The sequence below is a fragment of the Ovis canadensis genome, chromosome 16 (assembly GCF_042477335.2).
Source record: "Ovis canadensis isolate MfBH-ARS-UI-01 breed Bighorn chromosome 16, ARS-UI_OviCan_v2, whole genome shotgun sequence".
Lineage (NCBI taxonomy): Eukaryota > Metazoa > Chordata > Mammalia > Artiodactyla > Bovidae > Ovis > Ovis canadensis.
In genome coordinates this window covers 46,833,518-46,849,380 of record NC_091260.1, presented here as the reverse complement: position 1 = coordinate 46,849,380, position 15,863 = coordinate 46,833,518, and the positions used below count along the sequence as shown (strand labels likewise).

Here is a 15,863-nt window from a genome sequence, read left to right as displayed (position 1 = left end):
AGCAGCATTCAACATACTTGGCCAAATGTAGGCCCTCAATAAATGCTGATTTTGAATGAATGAATGGATTTTCTGATAAAAATGGTGCAGAAATAGAGCAGGACTTTGTAGGATATTGTCCAAAATCCCACTAGAAAGATTTTTTTGAAGTCATGAATTCTGGCTTGCTTTCTACCATTATGCATGTTTTTCATTTTTTTCCTTTTTTTTTTAAGTAGAAGATATGAACTAATAACTGCAATGGAATAAGGAAAGATAGACTGGGAAACCAAGAAAGATTTAACACTTTTATGGTTGCAAGGTTAAAGGTGGTTCTTTAAAAATTTCGGATAGCAAAATATCTAATTGGATATATGCAATGATATGCAAATAAATACAGCTCTTGGGAAAATTTTGGTGAGACTTCACCAGATGAGAGAGAGAAGTGGCAGCTGTGAAAAGTCTGGTTTTGACAGCAGGCTGGATTCGGGGACCTGATAATGCTTATTCATTTCAAGTTGTCATATAACTTTGAGGGCAGGGGTAAGAGGGTGGGAACTGTTTTGGTTTTCAGTCGTTCGCATCACTACATGACAGGCGTGGTGGGACATGTCTTTCAGGGCCTCCTAAGAGTGAACTCACCTTTTCTACCTTGTCCTCTAATTTGAAAAAGCAGAGCAAGTGTATCAGCACCATTCAGGGCTGTCATTTAAAAAAAAATGGTCTAGGAAAGCAAGGAACCTTGTATTCTGCTCTCTTTTCTCTTTAGAAATTGCCTGCATTCTGCCTGCACTGATGGATGGCATACAGAGTCATCCCCACAAACCTTTCTACACCATTGGCGAGAAGGTGACCATTTCCTGTTCAGGCAGCAGATCCTTAGAAGGTCCCTCGACATTTCTCTGTAGTTCCAGCCTTAAGTGGAGCCCTGAGGTAAAGAATGTCCAGTGTGTGCAGAAAGGTGAGTGGCTCCTGGGTCTGTCCAAGGACACACGGACTCAGGGAGTGAGAGTCCCTGTGGCCGTTCCGAACTGCTGTAATGGAATCACTCCCTCCATCCAGACCCCACTATGAGAAGGAGGTCTAGACTGGGTAACTAGACTTTTTTGCACATAACATATAGACTCACAGAATTCAAGGAAAGGCAAGAATAGGTGATTCTCAAATTTTAACTTAAATCCTTCATATCCAAGATTAGCTTTATATTTTTAGGACACCAAGAAAACAAAGAATTTCTAAAAGCTGATTTCTGGCTTCCTCCTGACTTTTTAAAAATGTACTTTTATGAAATACAGAGTTGAGATCACAATTTATATAAAATTCTGCCTATTTCATTTTTGGGTTTATTAGTATTTATTAGTTTATTAGTGTTATTGAAATTGAATATTTAAAAGCATTTACATTTAAGCCTACAAAACAGAAGTTATGAAAGGAAAAGTATTGTGGTTTGTGAAATTATTCTTAATAGTAGAAATCCAAATAGCCAGTATTTTGAACACATGGCAAATTTAAATGGCCTTTTAAAATGTTTTTAATTTTTATTGGAGAATGTTGATTTACAATGTTATGTTAGTTTTAGGTACACAACAAAGTGAATCAGTTATACACATACATGTATCCACTCTTTTTTAGAGTCTTTGCCCATGTAGGCCTTTATAGAGTATTAAGTACAGTTTCTGTACTATACAGTGAGTCCTTACTAGTACCTATTTTATATATCATAATGTGTATATGTCCATCCCAACCTCCCAATTTAACTCTTCCCCTCTTCCCTTCTGGTAACCATAAGCTTGTTTTCTACACCTGTGATTCCATTTCTGTTCTGTGAATAAGTCCACTTGTATAAAATGGTCCAAACTATTTCTGTTCAGAGATTAAGATTTGTTTTCAAAATAAACTCTCTCTTTTTAGTTTACATTTTTTAATAAATGGACTTCCCTGGTAGCTCAGCTGGTAAAGAATCTGCTTGCAATGTGGGTGACCTGGATTTGATCTCTGGGTTGGGAAAATCCCCTGGAGAAGGAAACGGCTACCCACTCCAGTATTCTGGCCTGGAGAATTCCTTGGACTGTATAGTCCCTGGGGTTGCAAAGAGTTGGACGTGACTGAGTGACTTTCCCTTTAATAAATGGAAAATATTATGCTTGCAACAGTTGAAAAAAAGGAAGAAGTCATACTTGCATTCTATTTTATATGATATTCTTATTTCTCGAGTATATGATTTAAACATATTTTTAACTGGAGGATAATCGCTTTACAATGTTGTATTGGTTTTTGCCATACATGAGTATATGATTTTTAATTTGATGTTGAAGTGTGTCTTCTATGGCAAAGATGAAATAGTTAATTCCATAAGTAATAATAATATTCCCTGGTGACTCAGATGATAAAGAATCCGCCTGGCAATGCAGGAGTCTCTGTTCAGTCCCTGGATCAGGAAAATCCCCTGGAGAAGGGAATGACAACTCACTCCAGTCTTCTTGCTTGGAGAATCCCATGGGCAGAAGAGCCTGGTGGGCTACAGTCCATGGGGTTGCAAAGAGTCGGACATGACTGAGCAACTTTCACTTTGAAGTTTGTCACTTTATATTTTATAAACCCAAAAATGAAATAGGCAAAATTTTATATAAATTGTGATCTCAACTCTGTATTTCATAAAAGTACATTTTTAAAAAGTCAGGAGGAAGCCAGAAATCAGCTTTTAGAAATTCTTTGTTTTCTTGGTATCCTAAAAATATAAAACATATAGTGACAGTCACTTTATAGCACAATTTGGTATGAATTTTCTCCCCTCAGCAAATTCTATTAAGGCTCTAATTAAGGATGTTTTCCAAACCTCTGTATTGTTTGAAAGATGTGGATAACAATAATAACTGCCCTTAAAATAAGCCTATAACAAACAAAAAAAAAAGCCAGGTTTGTTAGCCTCCAGAGTTTTAAAATACCTGCTGTTTAGGTAGTCTTTTGCTTTTTTAATTGTAGTAAAATACACACAACATTTATCATTTGAACCATTAAAAAATGTGCAATTCAGTAGCATTAAATACATTCCCATTATTGTTCAACCATCACTGTCATCCAACATTCCATCTTCCCAAACTGAAACTCTACCCATTAAACATTTGTCTCTCATTTATCTCCACCCCCAGCAGTATTTAGACTTGATGTGAAGATATTTGATTTTAAAATAGTGAAGGTACATTCTGTAGGTGGGCCCTAAGAGTGGGTTTACTTGGTTAATTAAGTTATGAAGATGACAAAGCCATGTTCTTTTCACATGCAAGTCTCTTGTCTAGGTAATTCCACAAGCAATTTTTTTACAAAGCAATTACGAGAACTTTTAGAAAATATGTAAAATCTAACATTTCATCCTTCAGAATGATTAGCAAAAAACTGCTAATAATAATGCAGAATTCATTTACACAGCTTAATCATTGAACTTCACCTTGGGTACATTTAGATCAGACTTTCTCAACCCCCACACTATTGGAATTTTGGAACCTGATAATTCTTTGCTGTGAGAGACTGTCCTATGTACTGTAACATGTTTGGCAGAATCCCTGGTCTCTGCTGTCTCACGGGGTGACAATTGAAAATGTCCTTTGACGTTGCCCAATGTCCCCTGGGGAGCAAAACTGTCCCTGGTTGAGAAGCATTGATCTAAATAACACCATTAAAGTATTTTATTTTGGAATCATTTATGATTTCAGCAAAGTTGCAGAAAAGTTACCCATCTTCCCGTACTATTAACACCTCACATATCTTGACACAATCTAGTTGGTCAAAACCAAGGCATTAATATTAATTAGTACAACACTGTCAACTAAACGACAGACTCTTCATTCATCACGTTTTTCCACGGATGTCGTTTTCATGGTCTAGGATCCAATTCAGGATACTACATCGCATTTAAGATAATACCATCTTAAAGAAAAATGCTTAAAGAATAAATACTTGCTACAGGCAATGCTGGACACGACAGACATACTTCACCTTGGTACCATTTTTACAAGTTTATGCCTTCCTTGTTCATGAGACTTTCCTGTCATGTCTAAAGCTCTTAAGTTTTCCAAAAGTAAGGAAGCGTTCTACAGTTTGTACATCCATAAAAACATGACCTTCAGACACATGACCTTTATAGGTGTATCTAACAGGTAACTAGTTTGATGATGAAAAAGTATATGCCACAGAATTCCATTGTAATGAAGCTGCTGGAAGCAGAAATGGCAAGGCAAGTGGAAATGGCAAAATGAACACTGCCTGCCTTGCAGTCAGGCCTAGCTGCGGCCATGGCAAATGAAGCTCTTGCAAGTCGGACCAAGGTGTTTCCCTGACAAAACTGGAATGATAATTGGCTTTCTATCAGTTTGTAGAAAACATGAAGGAAAGGATTTTACCAATGTAAACACCTCCACACATTTACTCACTGTTGAGGGGAGACCACTTGGACATTTACATGTAAGAGATTATTATAGTCATCCTTGAGATACTGAGAGTTCTTGTATAGGTCAGGGGTATGCTTTCTGTCTCGTGATAGGCACAGCAGGCAAAACGTTCCCAAATAACCCATGGTTTTTAAACCCCAACTTCTTTTTTAAAATTTTTAATTGGAGGATAATTGCTCTACAATATGTTGGTTTCTGCCATACAAAAATGTGTATCAGCCGTAAGTATGTACGTGTCCCCTCCCCCTGAACCTCCCTCCCACTCCCCACACTATCCCATACCTCTGGGTTGTTGCAGAGCACCCGGTTGAGCTCCCTGCATCAATCGTCAAATTCCCACTAGCTATCTCTTTTACATGTGTAATGTTTACGTTTCAGTGCTACTCTCTTATGATATTTTAAACTCCACCTATTTGAAGAAAGGGAGCCTACACCATGGGACTTCAATTCAGACAAACATGGACTTAAATCCTGGCTTGGCCAATTTGTTAACTAGCATGAATTTCTTGACTTTTCTGACTCTTAGTTTCCTCATCTCTTAAATGGCTATTTATTAAGAATTAAATATCACATAAAAAGGGCAGGATCAAGAGTCAATGCTCAAGAAATGGTGGCTATTATGACCAAAGACGTTATTTGTTGGGTCTGTGACACTGTACTTCTTATAAAATGCTTTAAAGCTTTATTAATTTATTGATTATAAGAATTTATTGCCTGGTTCAACAATTGAAACATTCCTTGTTTACTAAAAACACGCTCTTCTCCTAATGGTCACATCTCCATTGTTCTTCTCTTTTAGAAGCACCTTTGACACCGAAAGTGCCTAAATGTCAGCCCTGGGAGAAACTGCAGAATTCGAGATGTGTTTGTAAAATGCCCTATGAATGTGGGTAAGCTCTGTTTTCTTCTCTATTTTCTTCAAAATAGATTGAATGATTTCTTAGATGCTAGTCTCTGTTGGGTCAAAGGTGTTGCTGACCAAGCACCAAGGCCCTTTGCATTTCAGGCCAGTCCATTTGCTGCCTGTTTTTGCCTGGATCACCAGGGCTGACCATTGGTGGTGTCAGGCAGCGTTCTAGTCTGGCTGGTGAGAAAGGCTGAAGGATTGCTTGAGGCTGCTTGTTTTCTGTATAAAATGGGACAAAATGACAAAACACAAGGATTTAGAGCTTGAGGAGATTAGGGCTGAAATTCCCTTGAGACATAAACTTAAAAAAAAATCATTTAATTTATTTATTTTTGGCTGTGCTGGGTCTTCATTGCTGCAAGCGAAGGCTACTCTCTAGTTGCGGTGTACATGTTTCTCTTTGCCATGGCTTCTCTTGTTGCAGAGCATGACTTTTAGGGCATGCAGGCTCAGTAGTTTCGGCTCACAGGCTCTAGAGCACAAGCTCAGTAGTTGTGGTGCACGGGCTTAGTTATGCGCAGCATGTGGGATCTTCCTGGATTGAAGATTGAACCTGTCTCTCTTGCATTGGCAGGCTGATTCTTTACACTGAGCTACCAGGGAAGCCCCAGAGACATAAACTCTTAAAGCAATACCAATAGAGGAAAAAGCAGCTGCTTTTCTAATTCTTGAAATATGTTTCTGGATTTGCATTCCAAGAACAGCATCCCACTTGAAATCACTCTTTTGCAGAAATATAGCTGAAGTAATTACTACATGTTGAATACAGATGGCATGATTAAATTAGGACCAGAGGAGATTTATTGGTGGGACTATTTACAGAAATGTGGGTCGAGCAAAGAAAACTGCACATAACAGGGCAGTATTCCTGAACTGGTAGAAGCTGAACTGAACTGGTTTACATTTTTTTCCATGCCTAAGTCAGAAGTTGTGAGAGAGGAGCTTTTATGAAAATCTGTTGACAGAGGGTTAGTTAAGGAGGAGTTGAGTCTCTCATTTTAGGGGCTTCAGAGGCGCCTAGGAGTGAGCCAGGGGAATAAATACCCCAACTGTACTCTCTTTCCTCCCTCCTCTTCTGCCAGAACCCCACAATGATCAAACATGCCTGAAGCTAGAGGACAAGGAAGCCTATTGTTGTGGTCCATACGCTTCAGCTTCCCAGGCAGGGTGAAGAAGAGAGGAGGGTGAATCTGGAGAGGCAAATAGGAAACATCCAGTCCCTAGGGCTTACTGACCACCTCTAAGGTTAACAATCAAAACACAAATTTATTGGCCAATTACTTGGCTTTCAGTTAGTATGGTCATCAAAACATATATCCAACTCCTTGAATACCTACATTGGGTAGTGATGACTAAGGGGTATCCTATAAGAAGTAACTTTTTGTGTGAAGGAGAATATATAGCTGAATAACATAAATGGAAATCTTAAAAAAAAAAAGAAAGAAAAAGGAGAAAAAGGAAACAAACACACAAAAAAGTTCAGCCCAGAATCTTCTGACTGTGCGGTTATTCTGTTAATCATTGTTTACCTTGATTCACCTTCATCTTCCTTTCAATTTCTTTGCTTCATTGAGCTTATCTGCAGCCTGTTGTTCATACACTTGGGAAGAGTTTAAATGTCTGATATGGGCTTCCCAGATGGCCCAAGTGGTAAAGAATCCACCTGCCAATGCAGGAGATGCAAGAGACATGGGTTTGATCCCTGGGTGGGGAAGATCCCCTGCAGTAGGAAATGGGAATCTGCTCAAGTATTCTTGCCTGGAAAATTCCATGGACAGATGAGCCTGTCCTCTGGGCTCCTCCATGGAGCCGCAGTCCATGGGGTTACAGAGTCAGACACAACTGAGCGACTGAATGTGCACTGATAACAAGGGAGGTGGCTTGTAAGGCTTTGCCATTTAAGCTGTTCTAAGTAGTTCTATTTAAAGTTTAAATAAACAGATTAAAAAAAAGATACAAGGATTTGTTTCTGTTATGTATTTCTGTATTTCTTTGTCCAAACAAATTTAGCTCTTGGTTAGAGAAGAAAACATTAGAGCTAAATATATGTAAGTAAATATAGATTCTGTCTGTTATTCAAAATTGCCTTTTGTTGTCTAAGGTTTCACTACAGTAATGGCATCCTTACCCATCAGTATTCAGATAAGTAGTTGTTTTTATTTGTGACATTTCAAATACTGGCACTTTTTTAGCACCCATGCATAAGGAAAAAAAGTAACACATTTCACGGAAATATTTCTAAACTATTTTGTAAACATAGATACTCTAAAAATAGCATTGAAAAATAGAGTTCATCTTCCCTTGAGAATTTAGTCACTGGCTGCGGATAATGCCATCATGTGGATGTGAACTCTCAGGACTGCTGGGCCGGGAAGAGCTGCTTTCTTCTGCAGTTAGTAGTCCCACTTTTTCAAAATTTATTTATTTTTTAACTGAAGGATAATTGCTTTACAGAATTTAGTTGTCTTCTGTCAAACCTCAACATGAATCAGCCATAGGTGTCAGTTCAGTTCAGTCAGTCAGTTGTATCCGACCCTTTGCGACCCCATGAGCCACAGCACACCAGGCCTCCCTATCCATCACCAACTCCCGGAGTCTACCCAAACCCATGTCCATTGAGTAGGTGATGCCATCCAGCCATCTCATCCTCTGTCGTCCCCTTCTCCTCCTGCCCCAATCACATGATCGCATTTGACTTTGGTCCCTCTGAGCGAGTGTGTGTGTGCTGTCGCTTCAGTCGTGTCTGACTCTTTGCAACCCTGTGGACTGCAGCCCGCCAGGTTCCTCTGTCTATGGAATTCTCCAGGCAAGAATACTGGAGTGGGTTGCCATGCCCTCCTCCAGTGATCTTTGCTAATTTTCTGTCTCTTCCTTTGTCATCAATCTACCTGTTGCTAACAGACCATTGCCTTCTGTTTTAATTTGCTGTATCTGATCTGTTCTAAATGAAACTAGATCGGCACCAGATACCTAAGATTATAAAACTTGTGAGCAAATAAAAAGCAAAATATGTTCATTTTGAAGACTGGAGGGGATTGGGCCTTAGAAATGTGGGGGATTTGAATTTCTGTCCCCTCATTTGGCTGTGGGAGACACCATCTGAGGCACTGAGCCCAGAGCCTCACCTTTCACTTTTCATTTTCAGCTTTGAGGAAAGAAAATTTTGTAAAGGAAGTAACTTAAAAATTTTGTTTCAGGTCCTCCTTGCATGTATGTGCTCGAGATGAGAGAAGCAAAAGAATACTGCCTCTGACCGTTTGCAAGATGCACGTTCTCCAGTGCCAGGGTAGAAATTACACTGTGGCTGGTAGGGAGAGCTGCATTCTGCCTGCCTCAGCTGAAAAAGCTTGTGGTGTGTGTCCACTATGGGAAAAATGTGATGGTAAGGGACATTTCATATTTGTGATGATAAAAATACTTCAGTAGTAGGAGTGAAGTTTTCAAAAATGTAGTTTGCTATGGATGTTTAGCAATGGATGACAGCACATCCCTAAGTATGTCAAAGACTCAGACTGGTCTGAGTGTGAAGCCTGCCATGAGGCTCAGAACCTGCTTACTCTGGAGCGAAATGCCTCCCTTGCCTGATCCTCCAAACTGGAGCAGGTAGCCATTCCCTTCTCCAGGGGATCTTCCCGACCCAGGGACCAAACCCCAGTCTTCTGCTATCGCCACTATCCTCCCCCGCTGCCTTCCCTGGGGAGGGGAAGTGGTGGATGCAGAACCCTCCATGGTGGTCTGAACTTGTTGGGTCACTCAGTCGTGTCTGACTGTTTGAGACCCTGTGGATGGTAGCCTGCCAGGTTCCTCTGTCCATGGAATTCTCCAAGCAAGAATGCTGGAGTGGGTTGCCATTTCCTTCTCCAGGGGATCTTCCTTACCCAGGGATCGAACCCAGGTTGACTGCATTGCAGGCAGATTTGTTACTGTCTGAGCCACCAGGGAAGACCTGATGGCCTGAATGTCCTCCAAAATATCACATTTCACCTTCATGATTTTTGCTCTGTCCTTGTAGTATCCATATTATATATTCATTAAAAAAGAAACAGCCTCACATAAAAATAACAATTTTTAAAAGAGGAAACTTTATAGCACATCTTTAATAGGAAATATCCCTTACCATAAATATTAAGTAACCATAAAAATGTCTTCCCAGGTGGCTCAGTGGTAAAGAATCTGCCTGCCAAGCAGGAGACAAGGGTTTGATCCCTGGGTTGGGGAGATCCCCTGGAAGAGGGCATGGCAACCCACTCCAGTATTCTTGCCTGGAGAATCCCATGGACAGAGGAGCCTGGTGGGCTATGGTCCATGGGGTTGCAAAGAGTCAAGACACGACCTATTGACTTAGCAACAACAAAGGGGCATGTTGGAAGCACCAGTGCCAGGCTGACACTTTCTCCTAGAAGCAATCAGAAGGATGTGATGGAAAAGGAGATACTACTTGCTGGTCTCCTGTCCTGGTGTCCTGGCAGCACTTAACAGCACTACCACCAGGGGCCCCACCTCTAAGGGGGAAGAGCTGAGTTGCCCAAGCCAGGCCATGGTCCTCAGTTTTCCCATCTATAAATCTGGGAGCCTGATAGTGCTTTCTGGATCTGTAAGGTCTACCAGCTCCTCAGGGCCTCCTGCTCCTGGCTGGTACCCCCTGGGCATCTTTCCCCTCACCCCTGTCCCATTTGCAGCGGAAAAGGCGACACACACAACTCTATGGCCATGTCTGCGACACATTCGGTTTGGCAGTCATCACAGTCTGCTGGCTGACCTGGTTACCCTCCTTCGGGGGATGCCTGTTCCAGCATCACCCCTTCAGCGCCCTCACAGCTTTCCTTCCCACTCGTTTCTGTTTGGTCTTTACGCGGTATGAGGCCTTTTGGGTTTCACTTCCTCTCTCTCAAAGCAAGTTAATTCTCCTTTTCTTTGTCTCCCTCTAAGGCTTGCTGCCCGGCTCTTTGCTGAGGTCTCCGCCTTCGGTCTGGGCGTTGAGGGGTCACATCATGTTTGGGGCCCCCCTGGGCAGCATCTGAAGAAGTGAACCGCCCCATGGGCGTCCAGTTGACAGGAAGCCGGGCACCAGCCTCAGAACCTGCTTACTCTGGAGCAAAAAGCCTCCCTTTACTGGCGCAGGTTGCCACTCCCTGCTCCAGGGGATCTTCCTGGCCCAGGGATTGAACCCGGGTCTCCTGAGTAACAGGCAGATTATTTACCGTCTGTATTATTTAGCCCACAGTCGGGGCAGGGCAGTTAGTGGGTGACAGGAACACCGGTAGCTCTCCAGTCACCACTTGCATAACTTTGGATAGGATGCGCCTGGCCTCCCCCACCTCCACCCGGTGCCATTAGGCCTGTCTCGCTTCTTTTTCCAGCCGAGGGCAGCGAATGTGTCTGCAGAGCCGCCTCGGAGTGCGAGGAAGCAGGATTTAGCGTCTGCGTAGAGGTGAACGGCAGGGAGCAGACGATGACGGAGTGCGAGGCCGGCGTCCTGAGATGCAGAGGACTGAGCATCTCCGTCACCGGCATCCGGCCCTGCGCCGCCGAGGCCGCGTAGGTGCCGGCGCCTGAGGGCCCGCTCGCCGTCCCTCAGGCGCTGTGGCTGAACTAAAGCTCTGCACAGCCAGCCCTGTAGGCTTTCAAGCACGCAGGCCCATTCTTTCTCCTTCCCCTCCGTGTCCCCTTCCCCCAACTTGTACCCCTGCATAATCCCACAGCCCTTTGTCCTCCCAGACCCGAATTCAGATCTTTTTTCTCTCCTCTTTCTAAAAAATGTCAGTCTGAAGGATATTGATGAACCTTTGCAAATGTTTTGTACTTCTCTGGACCTTGCCTTTTTCTTTTTTTTTTAATCTGAAAATTAGAGGGTTAGACTAGAGAAATTTCAATGCTCTATGATTCTTTTAAGTATGATTGACTCCACTCATAAGCCAGAATACATTCTACAATTGATTAGGAAAACAGAAAGATTAGAGAGGCTGTCTTCACTCAGTAAAACCGAATAGGAAGGGGATCTGGAATGGAGGAAGACATACAATTATTCCATCCCAAGTGGTAATCCCAGGCTTCACCCTGTTGACCCAGGCAGGACACCTGGAGATCCCTAATCTTATCAGAAGGTTAAATCACCCATCATCAAAGTGGAATCCGTTCTGTGATGGCTACCTTCTTGTCTGAGGACAAATACAATTCAGGCTTCACGCTGGAGCTTTTCTTTAGTATGTGCCAAATTCAAGACCTGTAATTTGCCTTCCTCTTCTCTCTCTCTCTCTCTCTCTTTTTTTTTTTTGGTAGGAAGCATCATTTATGTTTGAGCTATTGAATGATTGCATATTTGGGTGAAGAGTGTTCTTTAATACGGATACACACCTAGATTTTTCCGGGGACTCTACAGGTAGATCCGTTTGAAGCATTAGCTCTCTATTTATCCCCTATTCATCTTTCATCAAAACAAAATAGCAGCTGTATGAGGTTAAATGAGTGGGATTCAGTGGGATTTAAGCATGCATTTATACACAAATAATATCTGTATTTTCTGATACATTTTAATAAAACTTTAGTTTAAATGACAATGATTTAAAAACTCATTAAAGATACCATTCTTTGACATTAAAAAAATCTGTTATGTTTAATTTTAAAGAATCTTGCCATGAAGGATGGCTAATGTGCTCTTTTTTACATTTAAAGCATTTTAAATTGCTTTGTTGAGGTATGATTGACATGTAAAGAGCTGTACAGGAGTTTGGGGATAAGTATACATCTGTGAGACACTTCCCAGGTGGCGCTTCCCACCTGCCAATGCAGGAGACATAAGAGATGTGGGTTCGATCCCTGGGTCGGGAAGATCCCTGGGAGGAGGGCATGGCAACCCACTCCAGTATTCTTGCCTGGAGAATCCCATGGACAGAGGAGCCTGGTGGGCTACAGTCCAAAGAGTCAGACATGACTGAAGCGACGTAGCATGCACGCATGCATACGTGTGTGAAAACATCACCACCATGAAGACCATAAACGTATCTATCACCTCCCAAAGTTCCCTCCCACTCTCATTGTAATTATTATCATGATAAGAACAGAAAGAACACAACATAAGATCTTTCCTCTTAGAAAATTTTAAATATACATTGCAGCATGGTTAGCTATACACTGTGTTGTATAGGAGATCTTTAGAACTCCTTTATCTTGTATAACTGAACCTTGATATCCTTTGACCGTCACCTCCCCGTTTTCCCTGTCCCTAGCCCTTGGCAACCACCACTCTACTCTCTGCTTCATGAGTTTGACTGTTTCAGATACCTTGTATAAGTGAGATCATGCTGTGTTTATCTTTTTGTGTCTGGCTTATTTCATTTAGCATAATATCCTCCAGGTTCTATCCTGGATGAGTGACTAATTGGTGGCTAAACAGGGACCAGTGAATGAGATTGGACAGAGATGCTGTCTTGAAATACTAAACTTCATCCTTTTTTTTCTTTTTTCTGAACATCCTTATCCTTGGCTTTTTCTCTAGTTGGACAGAGCCATTCACAATTCTCTATGAGAGAATTAGCATCATGGCATCAGGGCTGCAGGAAGAAAGTAACATACAACATTAAAAATCTTTTGAGATTTCCAAAATGAGTTCCTGACCATCTAAGGAGAAGGTTTTAGGAAAGCTGGAAGGACTGTTTATGTCATGAAAACTGACACAATGAGAACAGAGGCAGCGGGAGAATGCCCTCGTCTGCCCCTTCCTCTGCCTCAGACCAGGTGAGGGACACCTGGCTGGGATCTAGCCTTGGAGGAGAAGGCAGAAAATGCTGAAGTGAAAGTTGTCTGGACCTACTGGGGGATAGAGGAGAGGAGGGAATTGGCTCAGGCATTAACTCGCTGCAGGGAGCTCCATGGGAGCCCACTCACATCCTGCTGCCCATCACTCACAATTTCAGTGGACCCTGTGAGTCACCTGGGCAGAGAAGCTGCTTTGGAAGTTCTCCTAATTGCACTGGACTGTGTCTTCTTGCGACACTCCACACATTTCCTAACAATTGGCCAACAGAAGTGCTGTTTATCAATGCCCTGAGATTTAATGAGCCCTATCCTAACTGCTCTGTTTGGAACTTCCCTCCCAGCAGCAACAGTCCAGGATGGTTGTAATCCCCGTGAAACAGAGGGAAAGTTCTTGGTATTCAGGTGGGGTATGGTGGGGATGCAGAATGGCAAGGGGGATGTCTGACAAATGTCCCCTGGAACTCTGAGTTTCCTAACAACAAGCCAGGTGACTGGCTCATTTGATTGAGGGCACCCCCTCTCAACAGGGCAGGTCATGGCTAATCTCAGCTTCACATGGGACCTGCAAGACCATCCTGTTGGTGAGTAGCTGTTCAGAGCTGCAGGTACCGAGCAGCTGGTTTTTTCAGTGTTCCCTGAAACAGCTGCACCACATACTGTTAATTACTTTTGTTTTGGTTAAGGTATGTATATTTATCAATATTTTTGGATCGACCCCACAGTTTATCATTTGCTCTATATTTTTTTCTGTACTACCAATATTTCTTATGCCCTCATACCTGCACACATACTGACCTAGCACAGGCATTTGGATTATTTGTAAGATGGGCATAATAGTTAGTGAAGGTGGTCATCATAAACTTGAAGATAAATGAATATCCTCTATACTTAGGGCATTCAACTGTATCTATGACTCTTTCTTTGTCTGAGATAGGTTAGGAGGAGGAGACACAAGAGGAGAGAAGAGAAATGAAAATAAGAGAGAGGGAGAGAGAGAGGGAAGGGTGGGGGGAGAGAGCGAGAGAAAAAAAAAAAAGATTGGAGCATCCTTAGTACAGGAGTAGCAGAACTGAGCCGCCACATTAACCCTGCTACCTACCAGTGTACCAGGACTTTTCTTCCTTGACTGACTAGTTAAAGTGGATTCAATACTTTAGCTAGAAATGGAATGACCTGTTCTCTTTCAGAACACTGAGCCAGAAAGCAACCGCAGTAGGAGGCAATTTCCTCCTAATATCTGAGAAACCCGAGGTATATGCATGCTTTTCAATTACCTTGGTCTTTCAGGCAGTTCACACATTTGGGGACAAGAAAGCTGATGGCATGATAGGAGTCCCTGCTGTGACAACCGAAGCACTTGCAATCTGTCTTTTTATTTATTCCTGTAAAAGCTCCAGATTTATGCAAAGCTCCAGATTGATTCTCAAAACATCAATCATGTAAAAAAAATTTTGCTTTTTTAGCCAAGGGTTAACAAGACTAGATGAGAAGACTGTTGTTTCAGAGAGGGTGGGCTGAAGGTGAAAGGGTGGGCAGAAGAAAGAACAATAAAGTGCTTTCTGATTTATAGGCTGAGGACAATTTCCTGAGAAAGGACAAACATTAAGTACTACTCTGTTATCACTATTATTTTTGTGCATACCTACAAGAGGGGGCTGGTACTGAATCCCAGGGGAAGGGCCTCAGGTATACAACAGATCAATGATGCTCACGACTGAGAAGCACTGACAGAATAAATCAGATGTGCTGCTGAATAACTGTGTGTTATGCAAGAATCTGCTGACCAAGTGGGCTGGGAATACAGACAGGTCAAAGGGCTTTTCTATAATAGTGGAGTGGAATTTTCTCATCAAAGGAAAGTTTTACCAGACAGTCTCAGGAGAAAGTGATTAACATGAAGGTCCCAGGATTGGTGTATTACTAGACCATATGCAACCCAAGTGTGAACCATGATGGTAGTTCATAAAGGGCTCCCACTGAACTCCAGAAACTCTTCTTTGTACAGACGCTGAGCACCGTGGGGCGAGGGAGTGGGGCGTGAATCTTGAAGTCAGGTGTGATGTAAACCTGGACATGCTCACTAATGGGATCACTGTGGCCCCATAGGATTAAATACTTCGGTAGGAAGATGAGAAGCTTTCCAAAGTATCTCGAGTCTCTTACAAATGCAGTGATTGGCTGTTTACCAAGGACATGGTGCACAGATTCATTAGATGTGAGGGGAAGTCACATTTGGAAAGATCTTGTCTCCAAGTCTCCTCTGGACCGGTAAGAGTAAGGACTTGACGATATGGTTCTGTGCCCCCTGCAGCTCAGGACCCTGGCTGTATATGCTCAATAATGGCCATTTTACAGTTACTTTCTACTGTCACATAGCTGGTTGGCAGACCTAGGCTGGAAATGGCTCTTATGCTTCCCAGAGTGGTACTCGTCCATTTCTATATAGTGCTGGTGCCTTGACTGTCCTGTGAACCCATGTTTGAGTGGGTCTTGCCAGGCAGGGGCAGGTTCACGTGCTGTGTGAGAGTGTTCTCTTATAACACCCACAGGGCAGGTATTCTGAATACTTGGATTTAAGTAGATACACTTTGTCTTTTTGTGCTGTGAAAAGTGTGGGCCTCCTAATTCTCTCCCTTCTTTTTTTTGGAATATTGTTAGGAAATTTTGACTCATGTCCCCTGTTGGAGGACTGACTGAGGGTGAGGATGTTTGCATTTGAGAACGGTGGTACAGAATGAGGCAGAGGACTTAAGGAGAAGCAGAAATACCTGAGATCT

At 42.3% G+C, this 15,863-nt stretch overlaps 1 protein-coding gene across 1 annotated transcript in view; it reads left to right on the top strand.

Moving 5' to 3' along the window:
* The window catches only part of C7 (complement C7), a 57,008-nt gene extending 45,074 nt beyond the window's left edge, over positions 1-11,934 (top strand). The window contains exons 15-18 of the mRNA XM_069555810.1: positions 749-940; positions 5,224-5,314; positions 8,529-8,713; positions 10,692-11,934. Of these exons, the coding sequence (XP_069411911.1) occupies positions 749-940; positions 5,224-5,314; positions 8,529-8,713; positions 10,692-10,873 (650 nt within the window). The 3' untranslated portion in view covers positions 10,874-11,934. The remainder of the gene's footprint in view (positions 1-748; positions 941-5,223; positions 5,315-8,528; positions 8,714-10,691) is intronic.
* The last annotated feature ends 3,929 nt before the right edge of the window (positions 11,935-15,863 follow it).